Source organism: Oncorhynchus kisutch, unplaced genomic scaffold, assembly GCF_002021735.2.
Source record: "Oncorhynchus kisutch isolate 150728-3 unplaced genomic scaffold, Okis_V2 Okis03b-Okis08b_hom, whole genome shotgun sequence".
Classification (NCBI taxonomy): domain Eukaryota; kingdom Metazoa; phylum Chordata; class Actinopteri; order Salmoniformes; family Salmonidae; genus Oncorhynchus; species Oncorhynchus kisutch.
This window is the reverse complement of record NW_022261980.1, coordinates 10,981,527-11,006,406: the sequence shown is the minus strand read 5'-3', so window position 1 is coordinate 11,006,406 and position 24,880 is coordinate 10,981,527. Positions and strand designations below refer to the sequence as shown.

The window sequence follows — 24,880 nt, the reverse complement described above, 5'->3', positions numbered from 1 at the left end:
TATGTAAAAGATCGCTGCTACCCTCTTGGTGTGTTAAAGTTCACAATATTAATACATTATTTTCATATGCAACCAAATAATGTCGTATTTTTACAATTGAACTATACTTCTTTGCTTTAATTACAACGAGCATGGCTTTATAGGCTCTCATTGATAAAGCTCGTTTCCTGAACACTACCGTCTCTACCGTCTCAACCCCCAGAATGCCAGTGTGCTACTGACCCGCATTGACGTCATTGCGTCATTAGGTATCCCTTAGAAACACAGAGCTTCAAAAATAGGATCAAATGAATTCAACTTGCGAGAAAGGAGGGCGGGGCGGTTGGAAAGAATACGGGCTGCTGAAAATGCCTGCGTCTCTTGGTCACCACAAAAGACAATGCATTGGACCATGTGAATTGTAAAATATTTGGACGTTATTTCCAGGGTGAAAATGGTCTGCTACAGGGCTGTGACATTAGGCAACATAACGTAGCCCAGGTCTCGCTTTGTCGCTGTCCATGGTTCTCAATCCGCTTAACATGCAATAGAACAGACCAGGATGATAGAACAGACCAGGACGATAGAACAGACCAGGACGATATAACAGACCATGGTGATAGAACAGACCAGGACAATAGAACAGACCAGGACAATAGAACAGACCAGGACGATAGAACAGACCAGGACGATAGAACAGACCAGGACAATAGAACAGACTATGGTGATAGTGCTGTGCTCTTATCTAAATAGATATATAGACACCACAGGTTACCTACCAGATCCTCTGTGAATCTATAGACATTTTAAAGAGAAAAGGGGATACCTACTCACTTGTCCAGCTGAATGTATTTAACTGAAATGTGTCTTCAGCATTTTACCCAACCCCTCTGAATCAGAGAGGTGCGGGGGGCAGCCTTAATCGATGTCTTCAGTGCCCTGCCTTGCTCAGGGGCAGAACAGATTTTTACCTCGTCAGCTAGGGGATTCGATCCAGCAACCTTCCGGTTACTGGCCCAACACTCAAACCACTAGGCTGCCTAACCTCTGCTAATCATGTGTTCAAATGTCCCGAGATGTTTTTTTGCGGTTTCTATTTGTAGGCTCAGTCTATTTGTATACTTACTTTTTCAACAAGGACTATAAACAAAGTTATATAATCTGATGTCTTACACACCAAAACACAGCGAGCCAATACATTCTCAGCTGAGCCATAGGCCTGCCTGCCTGCTACCCCATCCCATTGGCTGATCTCACTCTTACAGCCTCAATGGGTGCAGAGCGTCACACAGCTCCATTCAAAGCAGTGTGTGTGTGTGTGTGTGTGAGTTCGTGTGTGTGCTGGTCACTCACATCACATGTCTATTACATAACTGAGCACCCAGTCCTCCTCTCACCCCACTGACAAATTCACACACTTTGTTGCACACAAGTTATTTATACACTGTACCCAAGACGTGTGGGTTCAGAAATACCACCCGAGTTAAATATGAACTGAGAAACATTCTAAAAAGGGGTCGGTGCTGAGGACAATAATAGACTAAACAACCATTAGTGATGAGGTTGCTCTCCAAGGTGCTGTGCAATATGAATCCTCCAGTGTTTACTTCATATTTATAGCAGTCTGTGCATGTGTGCCAGCCTCTCTGCAACTGACATGTTCCCTCACAGGCTGCTAAAAATAGCAGGCCGCACTGTGCTTGCACTATTTCCAGCACTTGCAGACAAAACAACATGGTCTCTGCAGAACTTGCGGCTCTGGCTACGGGCAAGTCATAGCCCATGTAGACTAACGGGTCATTGATAATGACTGAACTGTATATGAGTGGGTTAAACAACGCCTCTGAGTGTGTTAGTTCCCAACCTGATATAGTTCCACCATCTTCTACCCTTGATTTGGCAGTGCCTTCTGGGTTGCCAGGTAGCCTAGTGGGGCGGCAGGTAGCCTAGTGGTTAGAGTGTTGGACTAGTATCCGAATGGTTACAAGATTGAATCCCCGAGCTGACAAGGTAAATATTTGTCATTCTGCCCCTGAACAGGCAGTTAACCCACTGTTCCTAGGCCGTCATTGAAAATAAGATTTTGCCTGGTTAAATAAAGGTAACATGAAAACATGGGGTGATGCTTGAGGCTACAGATCCTGTCATATAAGATCCATTGTATCAGGAAGGGGACAGTCCTGCAAGTCATCTTGTTACTTCTGCAAACACACTCATTGTCACTGGCACTTTTGGATTTGAGCAACATGTCCTGGTTGGGGAGGGGGACGACACCTGGACAGCATCAATCTGCACCTAGTATAGTACTGAGGAAACCATATCATTTTCCTCAGGCCAAAAGCAAGGTGAAATACTGCCATTCATTTGGAATATGATCACAGAGCCACAAGGGGTGCATTTTAAAAAGGGCAATTCTAGGAATATGACAAAACCAGAAGTGTAGTGTTACGTAGGTCTTCATCCACTCAGGACCCTAACTGAGCTATGCTTTATAACACAGCAACTCAAATGTTTTTTAATGGGAGCAGTGGGTTGGGGGAGGGCCTAGGGCTGTGCTGTCAGTCAGAGGAGTTGCAAAGACCTCTCCGTCTACCATTTACATAATTATTTCTCCCCACCACACGGCTGCCTCAGGCATGGGTTTCAGTCTCCCCACAACACAGCTGCCTCGGGCATGGGTTTCAATCACCCCACCACACGGCTGCCTCGGGCATGGGTTTCAGTCACATGGGTTTCAGTCACCCCACCACACGGCTGCCTCGGGCATGGGTTTCAGTCACCCCGCCACACGGCTGCCTCGGGCATGGGTTTCAGTCTCCCCACCACACCCTCAGACAGGGGTTTCAGTCTCCCCACCACACCCTCAGACAGGGGTTTCAGTCACATGGGGTTCAGTCACACCACTACCTCTGTTTAAATGCACTCTGAAGTAGACCCCAGAAAACTGAATCCAAAACCCACCTCCATTCAACTTAAGTTTCAAGGCATCAAAACGTCTCGCTTTTTATTTCCCAGAGAGGTCTGAAGTTCGTCAGAAGACAATGGATACATTCAAACGATGAGCCGATCAACTTCTATGTCCCACTGCCTTAATACTGTACACAACAGTTAGATTTACAGTTTGAAAAAGTTCTCTTGGCCCTGACAAATCATTTCTATAAATAAAAGAGCAAAACGTAAACACATTACAGTTAACTTTTTGTTGTTGTTGCTATGCATTAACGTTCCTTTCAGAAAAATACATGTTCATTTATTCATTGTAGGTCCCCACATAAATAGGAATGATAAAAAAAAAGGGCAAAACAAGATAATCAATATTATTTTGTTAAGCAGCCAGAATTGTAAAAGGTTTTGAGATCCACGACCCGGTAAACCTGCGTTTAGTTAGCAAGTTACAAACCAGCAGCCATTTCTGTCTCTTTACCAAACCTTTTCTTAATCATAAGAAATGACTGTGTGATGACAACTGTTCTTCCAATTAAAACCACCAATTAAAAGAAATGTAAAAAACAGCACCATCTATGGGATTATATCTGTCTGGTAAATCAACTACTGCATTGTCCTTCTTGATCGATTCCTAACCAAATAAACTCTTCCCTTCGGTGTGTTTCACCACCCCCAGAAAAACTAAACGACTCTCAGCCCTTAACGAAAAGATGAATCGTAGGGGCCCCACTTACAACACATAAAATAAAAGCAGATTTCCTTCCTTCAATACTGTGACTGAATTGGGCAGGTTTCCAGTTACATCATATAGTTTCTTCAGTGAACACCTTGAGGAATGAAGGACAGAGGGAAGGATGTGTATGAATTCATGAAATAAAACAATGTCCTGTCTGTACTTCCTAGTCCAACTCCACTGAAGACAGAACAAAGAACAGCAGCCTTCTGGCTCTTTATACTGTAGTCTACGGGACAGGGAGGCTGAGTGATGGGACTCTATATACTGTAGTCTACGGGACAGGGAGGCTGAGTGATGGGACTCTATATACTGTAGTCTACGGGACAGGGAGGCTGAGTGATGGGACTCTATATACTGTAGTCTACGGGACAGGGAGGCTGAGTGATGGGACTCTATATACTGTAGTCTACGGGACAGGGAGGCTGAGTGATGGGACTCTATATACTGTAGTCTACGGGACAGGGAGGCTGAGTGATGGGACTCTATATACTGTAGTCTACGGGACAGGGAGGCTGAGTGATGGGACTCTATATACTGTAGTCTATGGGACAGGGAGGCTGAGTGATGGGACTCTATATACTGTAGTCTATGGGACTCTATATACTGTAGCCTATGGGACAGGGAGGCTGAGTGATGGGACTCTATATACTGTAGTCTATGGGACAGGGAGGCTGAATGATGGGACTCTATATACTGTAGTCTATGGGACTCTATATACTGTAGCCTATGGGACTCTATATACTGTAGCCTATGGGACTCTATATACTGTAGCCTATGGGACTCTATATACTGTAGCCTATGGGACTCTATATACTGTAGCCTATGGGACTCTATATACTGTAGCCTATGGGACTCTATATACTGTAGCCTATGGGACTCTATATACTGTAGCCTATGGGACTCTATATACTGTAGCCTATGGGACTCTATATACTGTAGCCTATGGGACAGGGAGGCTGAGTGATGGGACTCTATATACTGTAGCCTATGGGACTCTATATAGTGTAGCCTATGGGACTCTATATACTGTAGCCTATGGGACTCTATATACTGTAGTCTACGGGACAGGGAGGCTGAGTGATGGGACTCTATATACTGTAGTCTACGGGACAGGGAGGCTGAGTGATGGGACTCTATATACTGTAGTCTATGGGACAGGGAGGCTGAATGATGAGACTATGCTGGGCTCTATATACTGTAGTCTATGGGACAGGGAGGCTGAATGATGAGACTATGCTGGGCTCTTTATACTGTAGTCTACGGGACAGGGAGGCTGAGTGATGGGACTCTATACTGTAATCTATGGGACATTGAGGCTGAATGATGAGACTATGCTGGGCTCTATATACTGTAGTCTATGGGACAGGGAGGCTGAATGATGAGACTATGCTGGGCTCTATATACTGTAGTCTACGGGACAGGGAGGCTGAGTGATGGGACTCTATACTGTAATCTATGGGACATTGAGGCTGAATGATGAGACTATGCTGGGCTCTATATACTGTAGTCTATGGGACAGGGAGGCTGAATGATGAGACTATGCTGGGCTCTATATACTGTAGTCTACGGGACAGGGAGGCTGAGTGATGGGACTCTATACTGTAATCTATGGGACATTGAGGCTGAATGATGAGACTATGCTGGGCTCTATATACTGTAGTCTATGGGACAGGGAGGCTGAATGACGGGATACATCCCAAAGCTTCCTAATAGAATTTCGAATGGAAGTGGTTGGTTTTACCCCCTACGACCAGTCTGAGGTCACAGCGAATGGAAGTGGTTGGTTTTACCCCCTACGACCAGAGTCTGAGGTCACAGTGAATGGAACCCCCGAATTCCTTTGGACATAAATTATATGGCAATGACTTAAAAAAACAAAAACAACCAAAAACCGATTTGTTGTGAGTAACTACTGTAAGTTATGTTTTTGTATGTGTGTATGGTGTGTGTGTGTGCCGAGGGCTTCTGTGGAGTTGTCTCAGGGTAGACGGCGCTCCTTCTTGGTTAGCAGGTAACACTGGATGGTTCTCAGGCGGTCCTTGGCAGGGGCAAACTCTGGCTGCAGCTCCAGAGTGGACTCATACCAGCGCATGGCCTTCTCAAACTCCTCCTGGACACACACACACACACACACACACACACACACACACACCAGTGAACAAAGAATAATAAATACAACTGATCAGTATTTACACAAATTACCACAATTCATACTCATGTCATCATTTGACACAGCAGCATAAGCATTCTTCAACACACCCACCTGACACGCAACCAGCATAAGATTTCACACACACTTAACAATACCAGCATAAATAACCTGCTTCACAACCACTGACACTTGAAGGGAATTAAGCACATAAACCAGACGACAGGCCCCGAACCAGACGACAGGCCCCGAACCAGACGACAGGCCCCGAACCAGACGACAGGCCCCGAACCAGACGACAGGCCCCGAACCAGACGACAGGCCCCGAACCAGACGACAGGCCCCGAACCAGACGACAGGCCCCGAACCAGACGACAGGCCCCGAACCAGACGACAGGCCCCGAACCACGAACCAGACGACAGGCCCTGAACCACGAACCAGACGACAGGCCCTGAACCACGAACCAGACGACAGGCCCTGAACCACGAACCAGACGACAGGCCCTGAACCACGAACCAGACGACAGACCCTGAACCAGACGACTCATGGCCAGGCCATGACAACAATGCTGGTCCGTTCCCATGGTGGTGGGCTCACCATGGCGATGTAGACGTTGGCGAGGGTGAAGTGGTTGACAACGAAGTGCGGGGCGATCTCCACAGCCATGCGGGCCACGGTCAGAGCGTCCTCCCACAGCCGTGCGTTCTGGAAGATGTTGGCCAGGCTGATCAGAGGTACATCCTGAGAGGGAGGGCGGGGAAGGAGAGAGAGATACTGAATTATCACACAGCCCTAAAGCACAGGGTCATGTTCAGCAGTTCACACAGTAGAAAGACGTTTTGCAAAGGAAAACAAACGTGTGTGTTATTATTGGGCAAGTCTCAGTCCATGTTACCTTCATGTGGTGTGGGGCGTAGTGGAGGGCTTGGCGTAGGCAGTCGATGGCCCTCTTGCCCTGACCCTTCACCCTCCAGTAGAGAGCAGACATGCTGGACAAGACCCACGATGTCTGGTTCTGCTCAGGAGAAGAGAGACTTTCATTAGTCTGCAGGATTTTATTGATCTTTATACTGCCGGAAGATGCTGTGATTTGGGTGAAACAGGGTTGTAGAATAGCCTGAAGGGCAGCTGCCACCTCCACAAACACCTACCTTCTCCAAGACCTTGGCGATGCGCGTGCCCACCTGCTCAAAGGACTGAGGGGAGAACTTATCTTTGCCCAGATTCTGTAGAACCTGAATGACAAACGGAAATCCGGTTGAGGATCATGGCAGAACAGTGAAATGATAAAGACTGGTGAGATGTGAGAAACTCTGTCCCCTACCTCTCAGAGTAGACTCCCTCTGTCCCCTACCTCTCAGAGTAGACTCCCTCTGTCCCCTACCTCTCAGAGTAGACTCTCTCTGTCCCCTACCTCTCAGAGTAGACTCTCTCTGTCCCCTACCTCTCAGAGTAGACTCTCTCTGTCCCCTACCTCTCAGAGTAGACTCTCTCTGTCCCCTACCTCTCAGAGTAGACTCTCTCTGTCCCCTACCTCTCTGAGTTGACTCTCTCCGGTGTAGTGGATGGCGGCGCGGTTGGCCACGCCAGCCAGGTGGTCCAGGGTGTGCATGCTGGCAGCCAGGTTGGCGTTGCACAATGGCTCCACCGCAGGCTCCTGGAGTGGAGTGGTGAAGTCTATGTGTTCCGTGATGCTGCGGAGGGAGGGTGGAAACGAGAGAACAGCGAGGGAGGGTGGAAACGAGAGAACAGCGAGGGAGGGGGGAAACGAGAGAACAGCGAGGGGGGGGGGGAAACGAGAGAACAGCGAGGGAGGGGGGGAAACGAGAGAACAGCGAGGGAGGGGGGGAAATGAGAGAACAGCGGGGGAGGGGGGAATAGAACTTTAGAAATTTTTCTAATTAAAAAGTGGCTTTGGATGTTAAGAATATATTTATTTTGCCAAAATGTTGAACTATCTCCTTCCCCAGAGTCAGATGAAGTCATGGTTACCAATGTTATGTGTACAGTTTGAAGGAAGTTGAAGGCAGTTTTATGCTAGTTGCTACAGTAGACTTCCTGTCACTGGGCTAGTGAGCAATGGCTCCGGACACGACCGTGCTTCATACGGCACAGAGACATACAAATGGTATCCAAGAGTTCATCTTAACAGTGTAAATATATATATTTTTGAAGAGTTTAAAATCTCCAACTATCCCTTTAAGTCTTAATAAAGTGAATCCCAACTGACTTCAGTGGCAGTCAACATTTTACTAGTTTATTAGTTAGTTGAATCAGCTGGGTTGGAACAATGTGGACCGGGAGGTAGATTCCCCAGGGGAGGGTTGGAACAATGTGGACCGGGAGGTAGATTCCCCAGGGGAGGGTTGGAACAATGTGGACCGAGAGGTAGATTCCCCAGGGGAGGGTTGGAACAATGTGGACCGGGAGGTAGATTCCCCAGGGGAGGGTTGGAACAATGTGGACCGGGAGGTAGATTCCCCAGGGGAGGGTTGGAACAATGTGGACCGGGAGGTAGATTCCCCAGGGGAGGGTTGGAACAATGTGGACCGGGAGGTAGATTCCCCAGGGGAGGGTTGGAACAATGTGGACCGGGAGGTAGATTCCCCAGGGGAGGGTTGGAACAATGTGGACCGGGAGGTAGATTCCCCAGGGGAGGGTTGGAACAATGTAGACTGGGAGGTAGATTCCCCAGGGCAGGGTTGGAACAATGTAGACCGGGAGGTAGATTCCCCAGGGGAGGGTTGGAACAATGTGGACCGGGAGGTAGATTCCCCAGGGGAGGGTTGGGAAACCACTGTCACACACACACTATATATAGTTATCTATGAGATAACCAGACAGAGTTCAAAGGTTGAATTTACAACTGTCCTAACCCCTTACACAAGACAGACAGAGGTCAAAGGGGAAGATTGGTACTGACTCGATGTTCTTGGCAGACACGGCCAGCCAGGTACTGGCCACGGTGGTGAGGTCTACCCTGCGTGTTCTCTGGCACTCCTCTGGCCCCGGCCAGCCCAGACCGGTATAGTCCCTCCATCGCCCTGCGCGACACACACACACACACACACACGTTCTTAGTATGGTTCAATGATGAAGATCTAAAATAACTGTCTTTATGTGAGAATCTCAAATTGTATTTCCTTGATTCCTCGCATCCTTCTCAGAACCCATTGGATGTTAAAGTCAGAGGTCCCTCCCAACTGGCCTTCTTCTCCAATGGGTTTTGAGGAGGCGGCGAGAGGACACGAGGAGTCAAGTAAATACAATTGAGACTGTCAGTGTGAGTTTGTCTGTGAGCATGCAGGCTGTTTATTACCTGAGGGCCCGGGGGACGGGATGGTGGGGCCGCTGATCTCCAGAACAGAGTGGCCTCCAGGGAGCAGTGTCTCCCCCTGCAGGGTGCCCTCAGCACTGCCCCAGACCTCAGGGCTGTCCGCCTTGGGCTTCCTCACACGCTTCACCTGGAATGTGATCTGTGGAGGACCAGGAACACAGATGGGGGGGGGGGATGTTGGGCTGGGGCCTGGCTACTGATTGGACAGAACTTTATATACATCATGGTAGTTACTCAGTACATGTACCACTCAGCCCCCTGTCTGTCTCTATATTACAGCATGGTAGTTACTCAGGACAGGACATGTACCACTCAGCCCCCTGTCTGTCTCTATATTACATCATGGTAGTTACTCAGTACATGTACCACTCAGCCCCCTGTCTGTCTCTATATTACATCATGGTAGTTACTCAGGACAGGACATGTACCACTCAGCCCCCTGTCTGTCTCTATATTACATCATGGTAGTTACTCAGTACATGTACCACTCAGCCCCCTGTCTGTCTCTATATTACATCATGGTAGTTACTCAGGACAGGACATGTACCACTCAGCCCCCTGTCTGTCTCTATATTACATCATGGTAGTTACTCAGTACATGTACCACTCAGCCCCCTGTCTGTCTCTATATTACATCATGGTAGTTACTCAGGACAGGACATGTACCACTCAGCCCCCTGTCTGTCTCTATATTACATCATGGTAGTTACTCAGGACAGGACATGTACCACTCAGCCCCCTGTCTGTCTCTATATTACATCATGGTAGTTACTCAGGACAGGACATGTACCACTCAGCCCCCTGTCTCTCTCTATATTACATCATGGTAGTTACTCAGGACAGGACATGTACCACTCAGCCCCCTGTCTGTCTCTATATTACATCATGGTAGTTACTCAGGACAGGACATGTACCACTCAGCCCCCTGTCTCTCTCTATATTACATCATGGTAGTTACTCAGGACAGGACATGTACCACTCAGCCCCCTGTCTGTCTCTATATTACATCATGGTAGTTACTCAGGACAGGACATGTACCACTCAGCCCCCTGTCTGTCTCTATATTACATCATGGTAGTTACTCAGGACAGGACACCTACCCACTCAGCCCCCTCGTCATCCTCACAGTTCCCGAAGCAGGGCCCTCCTCCGCTCCGGCCCGCTCCCATCACACGGTCGTTCTTCAGCACGCGGATGCCCCTCAGGTCGCCCCGCTTGCCCCCCACGTCCAGGGCCCCCTCGAAGGCCCCCATCAGCTCCTCCTTCAGCTGCCACTCCTCCTCATCCCTCTCTCCTCCTCCAGGCTGTTGGCTTGCCTCTCCAGAGCCGTTACTGTCCAGCACCACCTCTGTTACAAACAGAAAGGCAGGGTCCTGTTCATTAGGTACCAAACAGGAAGAAAACGGACAGAAACAGGGAGGGTTTAACATGACATTTGTAGTTTTTCCGTTTCAAAACGTGTTGCTACAGTACCCTAATGAACAGGACCCAGATGTTTGAGAATCTGAGTGTGCATTACTCCATGAACAGTTCTGTTCATTTGATTTCATACAGTCATAGTCCAAATCACAAGGGTCTTACTCTCAAACAGGAGGGCTTCCTCCACTGTGGAGACAGGCAGAGCCTGGGAAGCCGTGGTGGTGGGGTCCTCCTGCTGCTTCTGTCTACTGCCAGCCTCCCATTCATCTAGATGTAGAGTCACATCCTCCTCACCGACACACAAAGCACCCTCTGTTGACACACACACACACACTAAAGCCATCAGCACACACACACACACTTTCTCCACTACACTGGCCTTCCAACCATGTGCATGGCGTTCAAGCAACAGATACAGAAACCAGAACTGGACCTCCTAGTGGAGACGGGTCTCTCTTGTAACCCTCTACATAGAAAGTGTGTGTGTGGAGGTTCTAAACATGGTGAGAGGGTTGGCGTCTGATTGGCAAATATAGACTTTTTAAAAAGCAGCAGCAGCTGGACTATTTTTAACAGCTTCAATTATTGAGAGGAACATTTCTCCACTTAAAACACTTTCCTCTTTTCTCTACATTCGAGAGAGAGAGAGAAAGAGACAGAAAGAGAGAGAGAGAGAGAGAGAGAGAGAGAGAGAGACACCACAGAAAGAGAGAGACAGAAAGAGAGAGAGAGAGACAGAAAGAGAGAGAGAGAGACAGAAAGAGAGAGACAGAAAGAGAGAGACAGAGAGACAGACAGACAGAAAGCGAGAGACACAGAAAGAGAGAAAAAGAGAGAGACACAGAAAGAGAGAGAAAGAGACAGACAGACAGACAGACAGACAGAGAGAGAGAGCGAAAATCAGAGGGCGGACTGCAGATAGATTCCAGGTCTATCTCTAATACTACAGCTGATCACCTGATTCATATTAAAGCCTTTAGACAAGATAGTCAGACAGAGGTCAAAGTTTGTCTTGTGTAAGGGGTGACAGTGTTGTAAATTCAGACAGAGGTCAAAGTTTGTCTTGTGTAAGGGGTGACAGTGTTGTAAATTCAGACAGAGGTCAAAGTTTGTCTTGTGTAAGGGGTGACAGTGTTGTAAATTCAGACAGAGGTCAAAGTTTGTCTTGTGTAAGGGGTGACAGTGTTGTAAATTCAGACAGAGGTCAAAGTTTGTCTTGTGTAAGGGGTGACAGTGTTGTAAATTCAGACAAAGGTCAAAAGGGGAAGGTTGGTACTGACAATAAAATAAGCCAAGTACCACTTATTCCAGGCCTCCCAAATTAATTTCCACAACAATGGACAATAAAGTATGGCATGAGAGGTGAACTGGGGCACTCACGCGGACATGGCGAGCGCTGCAGGTTGTACAGGAAGGGGTAGAACTGCAGGCATCGCAGAAGGGGCAGGCTGGCACGGCACTGGGCACAACTGGCAGAGAGAGCCAGGGTCTGGCGGAACAGGTCCAGGGCGCCCGTCACGTTGCCCTGGGCCAGATTCACACTCACCAGGCTCAGGAGAGTGTGGGGCTGCCAGGGGACCAGAGGAGAGCAGGGAAACAGAGTCATTAGAATGGATATCATTATATAACATCTCATTGGGACCATACTGTGGATATCCTTATATAATATCCCATTGGGACCATTCTGTGGATATCATTACATAACATCCCATTGGGACCATACTGTGGATATCATTATATAAACATCCCATTGGGACCATACTGTGGATTATATAACATCCCATTGGGACCATACTGTGGATATCATTATATAACATCCCATTAGGACCATACTGTGGATATCATTACATAACATCCCTTTGGGAACATACTGTGGATTAGGACCATACTGTGGATATCATTACATAACATCCCATTAGAGAACACTGTGGATATCCTTATATAACATCCCATTAGAGAACACTGTGGATATCCTTATATAACATCCCATTAGAGAACACTGTGGATATCCTTATATAACATCCCATTAGAGAACACTGTGGATATCATTACATAACATCCCATTAGAGAACACTGTGGATATCATTACATAACATCCCATTAGAGAACACTGTGGATATCATTACATAACATCCCATTAGAGAACACTGTGGATATCATTACATAACATCCCATTAGAGAACACTGTGGATATCATTACATAACATCCCATTAGAGAACACTGTGGATATCATTACATAACATCCCATTAGAGAACACTGTGGATATCATTACATAACATCCCATTAGAGAACACTGTGGATATCATTACATAACATCCCATTAGAGAACACTGTGGATATCATTACATAACATCCCATTAGAGAACACTGTGGATATCATTACATAACATCCCATTAGAGAACACTGTGGATATCCTTATATAACATCCCATTAGAGAACACTGTGGATATCATTACATAACATCCCATTAGAGAACACTGTGGATATCATTACATAACATCCCATTAGAGAACACTGTGGATATCATTACATAACATCCCATTAGAGAACACTGTGGACATCATTACATAACATCCCATTAGAGAACACTGTGGATATCATTACATAACATCCCATTAGAGAACACTGTGGATATCATTACATAACATCCCATTAGAGAACACTGTGGATATCATTACATAACATCCCATTAGAGAACACTGTGGATATCATTACATAACATCCCATTAGAGAACACTGTGGACAACTCCTAAAGGTGCTGCATGACACTTTAAAACGGGTTTAATTGAACCTTTATTTAAAGAGGCAAGTCAATTAAGAACAAATTCTTATTTACAATGACTGTCTACCACGACCAAACCCGGAAGACGCTGGGCCAATTGTGCCACCCTATGGGACTCCCAATCACGGCCGGATGTGATACAGCCTGGATTCGAACCAGGGACTGTAGTGACGCCTTTTGCGCCGAGACGCAGTGCCTTAGACCGCTGCGCCACTCGGGATATGTGTCATGCAAGAACAGGAATATGAATGTAAGAAAAGGAGTGTGTGTGTGTGTGTGTGTGTGTGTGTGTGTGTGTACACCTCAGAGGTGTTGAGAACCAGGGTGTCCTCCAGCAGTGTGTGATTTGATTGTTACGTGGAGCAGACCATTGCTGAAATACCAGTCCATCGTATCCTACTAGAACAGCCTCAGATATAGCTGCAAGCGGTTAGTAGTCCTGATATTTGGCAGTCTCAGCCAGGTACAACACCTAACAGTGCGTGGCCTGCAGGCCTGCCTAAGACTGGAGCAAAGCAGAGGGCTAGGAACTGCTCATTGACAGCTGTTAGGGGTCGCCTGGCTGTCTGGAGAACAAGGTGCTTTCTGTATCCTTAAGTGTATCCTTGAAATGTTTCAATCCTTCTCGAATGTAATGTGATTTGTGGATTTAAATAAAGTATTTAAAAGTGTGTGTACCTCAGAGGCGTTGAGTGCCAGGGCGTCCTCCAGCAGAGTGTGTGCGTGGGCGCTGAGGCCGTGGCGCAGAAGCAGATTGGCAGCGTTGACGAGGGGCAGGTGGCGCTGGGTGGACGGAGCAGAGGCCAGGGAGTGGCGCAGACACTGCAGCGAGCTGGTACCATTACCCTTCGCCCGCCAGAACAACGCCGCCTCGTTCTGGAGCAACCAGCCAGGGGCGCTATCCTGGAGGAGAGGAGGATGTACACGGTCTGAAGACGGATCATTTCCTATTACAACTGTGGAAGGCTGTTTATTCTGACAGAACAGCCCAAAGCCATCGCATTTCTCAGGACAGTAGTGGAGGATATTTCTGATATGAAACGATGTTTCTCTGTTCTACGGCGCTCACCTTCTTCATGGCTCGGGCTATGCTGGCACCAGCCTGCTCCAAACTCCAGCCTCTGCTGCGAGACAGCAGTACCTGCACCCACACACACACACACAGGATCAGCACAGTGACACACTTCAACCCTGCTCCAGTGGGGCTGCTCTGTGGCTGACTCAGTGGTGCTCCCAGTGGTGCAGATGGGTACTGTGACAGAAAACACATTTCTGTTGTCTCTGTATAATGGATTAATAAAGATGGTATTGTATTGAATCCAAAGCCCAGTCTCTAAAATATGTTGATGTTACAGACCACCTATCCAACACACGCACTGACCTGGGTGGCGTGGGGGTCTGGCAGCTCCTTGTCCTCCAAGGTCCAGCCCACAGAGGCAGGCAGGTCAGCTGTAGGGGGCTGGAGCACAGGGCCACAGTCTGGAGAAGCCAGGGTGGAGGGAGGGGGTCCGGTACCGTACAGCACCGTCTGGAGGCTGAACACACATCAGTGAGGTCAGCAAATACATGAATGTCATATCATACATCACATGTTACACAAACCATGCTGAGGAAGAGGCTCTAGGAGTCAACACAATCGCACTGGGCCCAGTGTCTAACACGCTAACCCGGGGCCCAGTGTCTAACACGCTAACCCGGGGCCCAGTGTCTAACACGCTAACCCGGGGCCCTGTGTCTAACACACTAACCTGGGGCCCTGTGTCTCAGGTGGGAGGTAGAAGGTGGGTAGTAGGTGGGCGGGGGGGATGACAGGAAACTCATCAGCACAGTCTGTCCTCCGAGGCCACAGCAGCCTCTGAATGTCCTACAGACAAAACACACGCAGTCAGTTCCACAGAACCTTTAGACTGTCCTGCCAACACAGCACAAAGCCCACTATCCACACACACTAATACATCCTGCCAAACACACACAGTCTGAACTCACTTCAGTGGGGGAGGCCTGGTGGCCCCAGAGGGCTGCAGGCTCAGGGTCTCCGGACACAGAGGGGTGGAGGTGTGAGCTGTTGGTCTGGTTGGTGCTTGGCTCCGACACCAGAGCAACGCTGCCCGCCACAGAGACCTCCTCTCCAAACTGGATGTGGTGGACGTGCTCAAACAGGTCTCCACGGTGATAACGCACCGGCAGGTCCAAGGGGCAGAACAGGCTGCTCTGTTGTTGGCCCAGACGACACATCTGGTGGTTGCCTGAACAAAACAACTCATTATTGATGCACTATTTTATGTTTACCAAGGTGAATAGACAGAATTAACTGACCATCTCTAAATGGACATATTCATTTATATAAAACTCAAATCAGATGTTATTGGTCACATACACATGGCTAGCAGATGTTATTGGTCACATACACATGGCTAGCAGATGTTATTGGTCACATACACATGGCTAGCAGATGTTATTGGTCACATACACATGGCTAGCAGATGTTATTGTCACATACACATGGCTAGCAGATGTTATTGGTCACATACACATGGTTAGCAGATGTTATTGGTCACATACACATGGTTAGCAGATGTTATTGGTCACATACACATGGTTAGCAGATGTTATTGGTCACATACACATGGTTAACAGATGTTATTGGTCACATACACATGGCTAGCAGATGTTATTGGTCACATACACATGGTTAACAGATGTTATTGGTCACATACACATGGTTAGCAGATGTTATTGGTCACATACACATGGTTAGCAGATGTTATTGGTCACATACACATGGTTAGCAGATGTTATTGGTCACATACACATGGCTAGCAGATGTTATTGGTCACATACACATGGTTAGCAGATGTTATTGGTCACATACACATGGTTAGCAGATGTTATTGGTCACATACACATGGTTAGCAGATGTTATTGGTCACATACACATGGTTAGCAGATGTTATTGGTCACATACACATGGTTAGCAGATGTTATTGGTCACATACACATGGCTAGCAGATGTTATTGGTCACATACACATGGTTAACAGATGTTATTGGTCACATACACATGGTTAGCAGATGTTATTGGTCACATACACATGGTTAGCAGATGTTATTGGTCACATACACATGGTTAGCAGATGTTATTGGTCACATACACATGGTTAGCAGATGTTATTGGTCACATACACATGGTTAGCAGATGTTATTGTCACATACACATGGCTAGCAGATGTTATTGGTCACATACACATGGTTAGCAGATGTTATTGGTCACATACACATGGTTAGCAGATGTTATTGGTCACATACACATGGTTAGCAGATGTTATTGGTCACACACATGGTTAGCAGATGTTATTGGTCACATACACATGGTTAGCAGATGTTATTGGTCACATACACATGGTTAGCAGATGTTATTGGTCACATACACATGGTTAGCAGATGTTATTGGTCACATACACATGGTTAGCAGATGTTATTGTCACATACACATGGCTAGCAGATGTTATTGGTCACATACACATGGTTAGCAGATGTTATTGGTCACATACACATGGTTAGTAGATGTTATTGGTCACATACACATGGTTAGTAGATGTTATTGGTCACATACACATGGTTAGTAGATGTTATTGGTCACATACACATGGTTAGCAGATGTTATTGGTCACATACACATGGTTAGCAGATGTTATTGGTCACATACACATGGTTAGCAGATGTTATTGGTCACATACACATGGTTAGCAGATGTTATTGTCACATACACATGGCTAGCAGATGTTATTGGTCACATACACATGGTTAGCAGATGTTATTGGTCACATACACATGGTTAGTAGATGTTATTGGTCACATACACATGGTTAGTAGATGTTATTGGTCACATACACATGGTTAGTAGATGTTATTGGTCACATACACATGGTTAGCAGATGTTATTGGTCACATACACATGGTTAGCAGATGTTATTGGTCACATACACATGGTTAGCAGATGTTATTGTCACATACACATGGCTAGCAGATGTTATTGGTCACATACACATGGTTAGCAGATGTTATTGGTCACATACACATGGTTAGTAGATGTTATTGGTCACATACACATGGTTAGCAGATGTTATTGCGAGTGTAGCGAAATGCTTGAGGTTCTAGTTCCGACAGTGCAGTAATATCTAACAGGTCATCTAACAATCCCCCCCAACAACTACCTAATACACACAATCTAAAGGGGTGAATGAGAATATGTTCATGTAAGTATATGGATGAACGATGGCTGCTCATCCATATACACTGTGTGTATTTGTGTGTGTGTGTGTATCTGTGAGTGTGTATTGCGTATGAGTGTGTGTGTATTACCCTTGTGTGTGTATATTGCATGTGAGTGTGTGTGTGTGTGTGTGTGTGTATTGCGTGCAAGTGTGTGTGTGTGTGTATATAGCGTGCGAGTGTGTGTGTGTATATAGCGTGCGAGTGTGTGTATATATTGCGTGCGAGTGTGTGTATATATTGCGTGCGAGTGTGTGTATATATTGCGTGCGAGTGTGTGTATATATTGCGTGCGAGTGTTTGTGTGTGTGTGTATAGCATCTCACCCAGCTGTGCCTCCTTGGCCATCTGGGTCTCGTGGATGATGTTGCGGAGGATCTGCTCTTCCTGCAGCAGCTTGTATTTGTCCAGGGCCTCCTGCTGACGCAGGTAGTGGTCATGCTGTTTCTGGTATTCCTTCAGCTCGTTCAGCGTGCGCTGCAGAGACCTGGGGGGTGTGACAGATCACATATAGCTAGCCCGAGGCCTACTGACAGGTCACTGTGCTGTTACACACCGAGTGTACAAAACATTAAGAACACCTTCCTAATATCGAGTGGCTCCCGTTGCCCTCAGAACAGACTCAATTCGTCGGGGCATGGACTCTACAAGGTGTTGAAAGCGTTCCACAGGGATGCTGACCCATGTTGACTCCAATGCTTCCCACAGTTGTGTCAAGTTGGCTGGATGTCCTTTGGGTGGTGGACCATTCTGTATACACACAGGAAACTGTTGGGCATGAAAAACACAGCAGCATTGCAGTTCTTGACACAAAGGCACTTCAATCTTTTGTCTTTACCCTCAATGGCACACAGACACAATCCATGTCGGAACTGTCACAAGGCTTAAAAATCCTTCTTTTAACCCGTCTCCTCTCCTTCATCTACACTGATTGAAGTGGATTTAACAAGTGATGTCAATAAGGGATCACAGCTTTCACCTGGATTCCCCTGGTCGGTCTGTCATGGAAAGAGCAGGTGTTCATAATGTTTTGTCGACTCAGGGTATTTTCAGCATTGTAACCTGTGCCATATAAAGAGGAAGTCTGTGTCCACAACAATACTTCCCTTCCCATCAAATCCCCTTCAAAATGGTTCCTCACTCTCTATGAACCTAACCACACCCTGAGCAGTGAGGCACTGTGCCTTTACCTGTGTTGGGCCTCAAGGCGCTGCTCCAGTTTCTGCTGACAGAGGACGGCGTGCTTCCTCCTCAGGGCCTGCTCAAAGCCCGGCTGGGCCTGGAGAGCCTGCTCATAGCACAGCACTGAGTGGTTATACTCCCCCAGCATCTAAAGACAAAGAGGATAGAGGACAGGAGGTAGAGACAGAGATAAATAATCTATTAGAGATGATTCACTCGTCTAGTATAAAATGGAGAGAGAACTGAAGGTCAGGGCCAGTAACATTGACAATAAATCAGCAGGAAAACACTTCCTGAGCACCTGGAGAAATCCATGCCAACAAGCACTGCAGTAACATCCTACATCCATATTCACTGCATAACTGTTGGATAAATTATTGCTTTACTCCAGTTTTGTAAAAAATCCTAGTGTCAGTGTATCATCCTAGTGTATCATCCTAGTGTCAGTGTGTCAGCCTAGTGTATCATCCTAGTGTCAGTGTATCAGCCTAGTGCATCAGCCTCGTGTCAGTGTATCAGCCTCGTGTCAGTGTATCAGCCTAGTGTATCATCCTAGTGTCAGTGTATCAGCCTCGTGTCAGTGTATCATCCTGGTGTATCAGCCTAGTGTATCCTCCTAGTGTCAGTGTATCATCCTAGTGTCAGTGTATCAGCCTCGTGTCAGTGTATCAGCCTCGTGTCAGTGTATCAGCCTCGTGTCAGTGTATCATCCTAGTGTATCATCCTAGTGTCATGATATCATCCTAGTGTCAGTGTATCAGCCTCGTGTATCAGCCTAGTGTCAGTGTATCAGCCTAGTGTCAGTGTATCAGCCTAGTGTCAGTGTATCAGCCTAGTGTATCCTCCTAGTGTCAGTGTATCAGCCTCGTGTCAGTGTATCAGCCTAGTGTATCAGCCTAGTGGCAGTGTATCAGCCTAGTGTCAGTGTATCATCCTAGTGTATCATCCTAGTGTATCAGCCTCGTGTCAGTGTATCAGCCTCGTGTCAGTGTATCAGCCTCGTGTCAGTGTATCAGCCTCGTGTCAGTGTATCAGCCTCGTGTCAGTGTATCAGCCTCGTGTCAGTGTATCAGCCTCGTGTCAGTGTATCAGCCTCGTGTCAGTGTATCAGCCTCGTGTATCATCCTACTGTCAGTGTATCATCCTACTGTATGTGTCGATGTAGTGAAAACATTAAAAGCAGACAGTATGTGAACATAAACCAACACAACTCTATGTCAACGTCCCTCCAGAAATGTTAAAACGTAGTGGAAACAAATGTTGCAGAACCACGTGTTCTATTTAAGTCTACGTTTGGTTTAAATCACCTAATGCCTGCTTTCTTTATCGTCATTAGACATCCATAAAAACTGACTTTGGGTGTTCCTCAAGGGTCAGTGCTTGGACCCCTGCTGTTCTCTTGATAGATGCTAGTACCGTTTCACTACACATGATGTAGAATGGTGCCTCAATGGGAATGATAAGAGCTGCAACTGTTGATGAAACCAGATGATGATGTCGTACAGCTAGCTTTCTGTGGTTTTGTCTGTCTTGTGTGTATTCCATCAGGAACCAACTTGGAAACAAGTGGAATCTCTTTAACGTGTTATCTCTTGGCTTGTATTCAGTGCATCTACTAGTGGTGCTGTAACTCACTGCGTAGATGTTGCCCAGGGTATAGTGGCTGGTGAGAAGGTCAGAGGTCAAATCCAGGGCAGTGTGAGCCACGATGGCAGCGTCAGCAGAGAAGTGGGCCCTGTGCAGGATGTTGGCCATGTTCACCAGGGCCAGGTCCTTGTGCTGCCTGGATACACAACGAGAATGGGACTTAAAACTGTTATATGATTCACTGTTTGAATGTTGAATAACCATAGCTGGGACATGTTCATTGGCCACCAAAGGGCAGACAACATTATGGAATACTAGGACTTGTCCAATAAGAAAGGTTCATTTAGTTTTCCATTGCAAAGTGCTTTACATCGTGTGTCCTAATGAACATGACCCTAATGCCTGACAAGCTGAAGCCAGGGGCTGAGTTTTCCTTTGTTCGTACCTGGGTGAGAAGTGCAGGGCCCGGATCACACAGTCCACCGCCCGCCTGGGCTCATTCTTTATCCTCCAGTAGAACGACGCCAGGTTATACAGCACCCAGGATGAGGAGTTCTGGACAACACAACAAACAGGTCATCAGAAGGGAACTATATGAAAGTCAAACCAGAACACTATTACAAAAGTGACTGTCCATTTATACCATTGAACAAATCAATGCATAAAAGTTCAAAGTAATCCCATGCGGCTATATGTAAACCAATAAAAACAGACCAGACAGTGTTGGTGAGTGTGAAGAGTGGCGATAGAGCACAACGTACCCTCAGTAGGCCCTGCTGGATGCGATGGCCCACCTCATCCATGTTGCGGCCCAGTTTGTGGGACAGTGAGCCAAAAATGGGGTCCTCTTTAGAGAGCAGAGGAGATGTGAGGTTCACCTGTTCCTGCACGCCCTGGAAAACATAGACATATATGGCACAGATCCAGACAAGTATGTGCAATCGCATTAACAAGCGGGTTTACTTTCCCCTTCAACTCACCCGGAGATGCTGGAAACCGTGGATACTATATGGGAGCTCAAATACTCTGGCACAGTCAGGCTTCTCCAGATCCGGGGGTAGAGGGGACCTAAAATCTACGTAATCCTCAGGGCTGAAAGAAACATCCATAGTCAAGGTCCAGGGAGCATTAGTGTAGTGTCCAGCAGAAGAGGGGGAACAAGAGCAGAAAAGGTAACCAGTGGTTGACTTGTATCATGTAGCTGTTTAAAATGCCTGTTGATGTAGGACATGTTGATCTAGATGTGAAAGACAAGCCATCATGGTTTATTCTATCAGAAATCTTTGTTGATTTCTCATCACCAGGGTGTCATCAAGAATACTTGTTCTCTTGTAAACAACCTACGTTCTCCAATGTTCGAATATCACTTTGTGTGTTCTAATAATGACTTCTGACAGTATGCAAATACTTCCATTGTTTATTTGTGGGCGGCAGGTAGCCTAGTGGTTAGAGCGATGGGCCAGTAACCAGCAGGTAGCCTAGTGGTTAGAGCGATGGGCCAGTAACCAGCAAGTAGCCTAGTGGTTAGAGCGATGGGCCAGTAACCAGCAAGTAGCCTAGTGGTTAGAGCGATGGGCCAGTAACCAGCAAGTAGCCTAGTGGTTAGAGCGATGGGCCAGTAACCAGCAAGTAGCCTAGTGGTTAGAGACTTGGGCCAGTAACCAGCAAGTAGCCTAGTGGTTAGAGCGATGGGCCAGTAACCAGCAAGTAGCCTAGTGGTTAGAGCGATGGGCCAGTAACCAGCAAGTAGCCTAGTGGTTAGAGCGATGGGCCAGTAACCAGCAAGTAGCCTAGTGGTTAGAGCGATGGGCCAGTAACCAGCAAGTAGCCTAGTGGTTAGAGACTTGGGCCAGTAACCAGCAAGTAGCCTAGTGGTTAGAGCGATGGGCCAGTAACCAGCAAGTAGCCTAGTGGTTAGAGCGATGGGCCAGTAACCAGCAAGTAGCCTAGTGGTTAGAGCGATGGGCCAGTAACCAGCAAGTAGCCTAGTGGTTAGAGTCTTGGGCCAGTAACCAGCCTAGTGGTTAGCGCGATGGGCCAGTAACCAGCAAGTAGCCTAGTGGTTAGAGTGATGGGCCAGTAACCAGCAAGTAGCCTAGTGGTTAGAGTGATGGGCCAGTAACCAGCAAGTAGCCTAGTGGTTAGAGACTAGGGCCAGTAACCAGCAAGTAGCCTAGTGGTTAGAGCGATGGCCCAGTAACCAGCAAGTAGCCTAGTGGTTAGAGCGATGGGCCAGTAACCAGCAAGTAGCCTAGTGGTTAGAGCGATGGGCCAGTAACCGAAATGTTGCTAGATCGAATCCCCGAGCTGACAAGCTAAAAAGACGTTGTTCTGCCCCTGAACAAGGCAGCTAACCCACTGTTCCTAGGCCGTCATTGTAAATAAGAATTTGTTCTTAACTGACTTGCGTAGTTAAATAAATGTTAAATTAAAACAAATATATATTTGTTTGTATAAAAGTAGATTTTGTTTTGTGCTGTAGTGTCATGACATACGTGACGTGATCATCCAATGCGTGTATATTGTATGTTGTTGAAAATCTCCCAAAAAGTGACATGTCATCGGTCAATGTCAATGATAAGATGAAGCCGTTTTGGAGCGCGACCAATGGATTCGTTACACGGCCCAGATGACATATGTCAACATCCCTTATCAGTGCTTCCCCATGATAATAAGTTATGTGAGGGCACATTAGTAACAACCAAATGATTGGTCAAGAGTGCACAGCCTGGGCTTACCTGATGTCTTTACTCTCCAGGGAGATGTAGGTACCATCGTAGAGATCCAAGTCTCCCAGGGGTACTTTAGCCATGACACAGTCGGTATCCTCTTTATAGTGCCTCTGCTCCAAGCCCGTGTCCCTGTCCTCATTCTCCTCAATGTGAATCTTCTGAGCGACAAGCTGCTTCTGAACAAAGCAGGGGTCAGAGACATGAGATTCAGACCTTTCAGTGTGGCTTGATTTGGAAGCAATGCTATATCTCACTGGGACATGAAGAAAGGAAGACAGGTTGCCCCATCTGATGTGATCCAATATATTCTTCAATAATCAATGAGTATTAAATGACTATTGAACAGCTGTGACTATTGGAGATATTGCATCTTTCAAGTAAGGGAGAGCACAGCAGTATAGATGTTTAACACAGTGGCCTTGGACTAACATTGTAAAACCAGGAAGTAGAGCAATAGGCTATGAGCACAGTGAGGTAGTCATTAAAAGATGATCATCACCTCTAACTTCTTCAGGTAGTTGACACGGGTCTCCTGTCGCATGAAGATGACAAGGTCATGTGGATGTTTAAGATTTAAAGGAGAGTCAACCTGCAAAAAAACTGAAAATGTTAGTTTTAAAATAAACAGTGATAGTACTTGTTTCCACTCTATGACTCGACCCCAAAGACTAAAGACCTCTGAGTCCGCTGACCACAGTACACGTGAAGTGAGACAACACCAAAACAGAATTGAAGCAGAGGAACCTGGCTGATTTGACACCGTAATTACGTAGTTGGTCATCTTTGTTTTTTCCCCCAATCCATCCATTTTAGATAGTTTGGCCACAGCTGAACAGAATGTCAATGGCTAAATAGTCTGAACATTTAATGTCCTTCTAAACGTCACTTGTAAGTGGATACATTAGATTAGTTGTGTATAGCTACAAAGGTTACATCAAATATTACTTTATTTAAACCCATTTTATTTATGGGCTTACATCAAGCCTGAAGCACAATTTTACATTCAATTCACTTAGCTTCGATGCAACCAAGAGTTTTGACATTGTGCTGGATGTCAAAACTATTGGTTGCATCAAAACTACTAGTTAGCTGGATGTGCCGAGTCTGAGTCTGTCAGCTCTGTTGTGCCCATTATCTTTGAGTCCAGTAGCTAATTAGCTAGCTTGCCAACCTACTACCTACCAATCACCTATCACTAGTTTGCGTTATTTCAGATTTTCTAGGATGATTGGATGCCTTTAGCTAGTTAGAGCTAGATAATATGTAAGTTAATTCTGGCTTACTCAGAGACCCCGTTCTCTAACTAACTTAGCTAACGTTATTTATCTGGGGGTCAGCATTGCTGCATTACTGTGCTAGCAAAAGTCCCAGAGAGGAACTTATAAGTAGTTAATTGGCAATCGATGGTTGACAAGCTAGTATGAGCCTTCAGCCGTGTTAGCAAATGTTAGCAACAGTAAAGTCAAAGAAACGGGTTCTACCTATATGTGATAAAATCGTTAGCTAGCTAGCAACATACGGTTATAAACACGGGCCGTTAACGTACTTGCTGTTGAATTTTTCCATCTTCAGTGACAACCCAGTGGGTGGTAGCTCCTCCGGGTTCGGCCAATATTATACAGAGTAAGATAAAAATCTTCCCTTGAACTGACACTTTTCGGGAAACGTTTACATAGGGCAGAGACCCAGAACTGATTTTCCTGAGGTCCGCCATTTTTCTGTCTTCTTTACAGATGTGTTGTGGCAGAAGAAGAAG

General features: G+C 46.5%; 2 protein-coding genes across 4 annotated transcripts; both read right to left on the bottom strand.

Annotated features, from left to right (window-relative positions):
• Nucleotides 1–2,945: 2,945 nt before the first annotated feature.
• Nucleotides 2,946–5,356, bottom strand: LOC116359572 (histidine-rich protein PFHRP-II-like). The gene is made up of 3 exons (XM_031812406.1): nt 5,348–5,356; nt 4,578–4,837; nt 2,946–4,316 (listed from the first exon to the last, which is right to left on the bottom strand). Exons 1-3 carry the CDS (start codon nt 5,354–5,356, stop codon nt 3,656–3,658), a joined length of 930 nt encoding a protein of 309 aa, XP_031668266.1. The 3' UTR covers nt 2,946–3,655.
• On the bottom strand, nt 2,957–24,871 carry ttc17 (tetratricopeptide repeat domain 17). 3 transcript variants are annotated; one of them, XM_031812296.1, is made up of 24 exons: nt 24,671–24,871; nt 23,624–23,713; nt 23,131–23,297; nt 21,373–21,484; nt 21,154–21,285; nt 20,838–20,947; nt 20,441–20,588; nt 18,814–18,953; nt 17,950–18,110; nt 15,339–15,598; nt 15,101–15,216; nt 14,734–14,887; nt 14,422–14,493; nt 14,031–14,255; nt 11,948–12,134; nt 10,730–10,879; nt 10,249–10,496; nt 9,131–9,287; nt 8,735–8,855; nt 7,346–7,505; nt 6,963–7,046; nt 6,707–6,826; nt 6,409–6,552; nt 2,957–5,771 (listed from the first exon to the last, which is right to left on the bottom strand). In XM_031812296.1, exons 1-24 carry the CDS (start codon nt 24,836–24,838, stop codon nt 5,640–5,642), a joined length of 3,558 nt encoding a protein of 1,185 aa, XP_031668156.1. In that variant the 5' UTR covers nt 24,839–24,871; the 3' UTR covers nt 2,957–5,639. The 3 variants fall into 3 exon arrangements, with proteins under 3 accessions (XP_031668156.1, XP_031668157.1, XP_031668155.1); XM_031812297.1 differs by having other exon boundaries at nt 23,131–23,294; XM_031812295.1 differs by having other exon boundaries at nt 23,131–23,300; nt 24,671–24,870.
• Nucleotides 24,872–24,880: the final 9 nt, after the last annotated feature.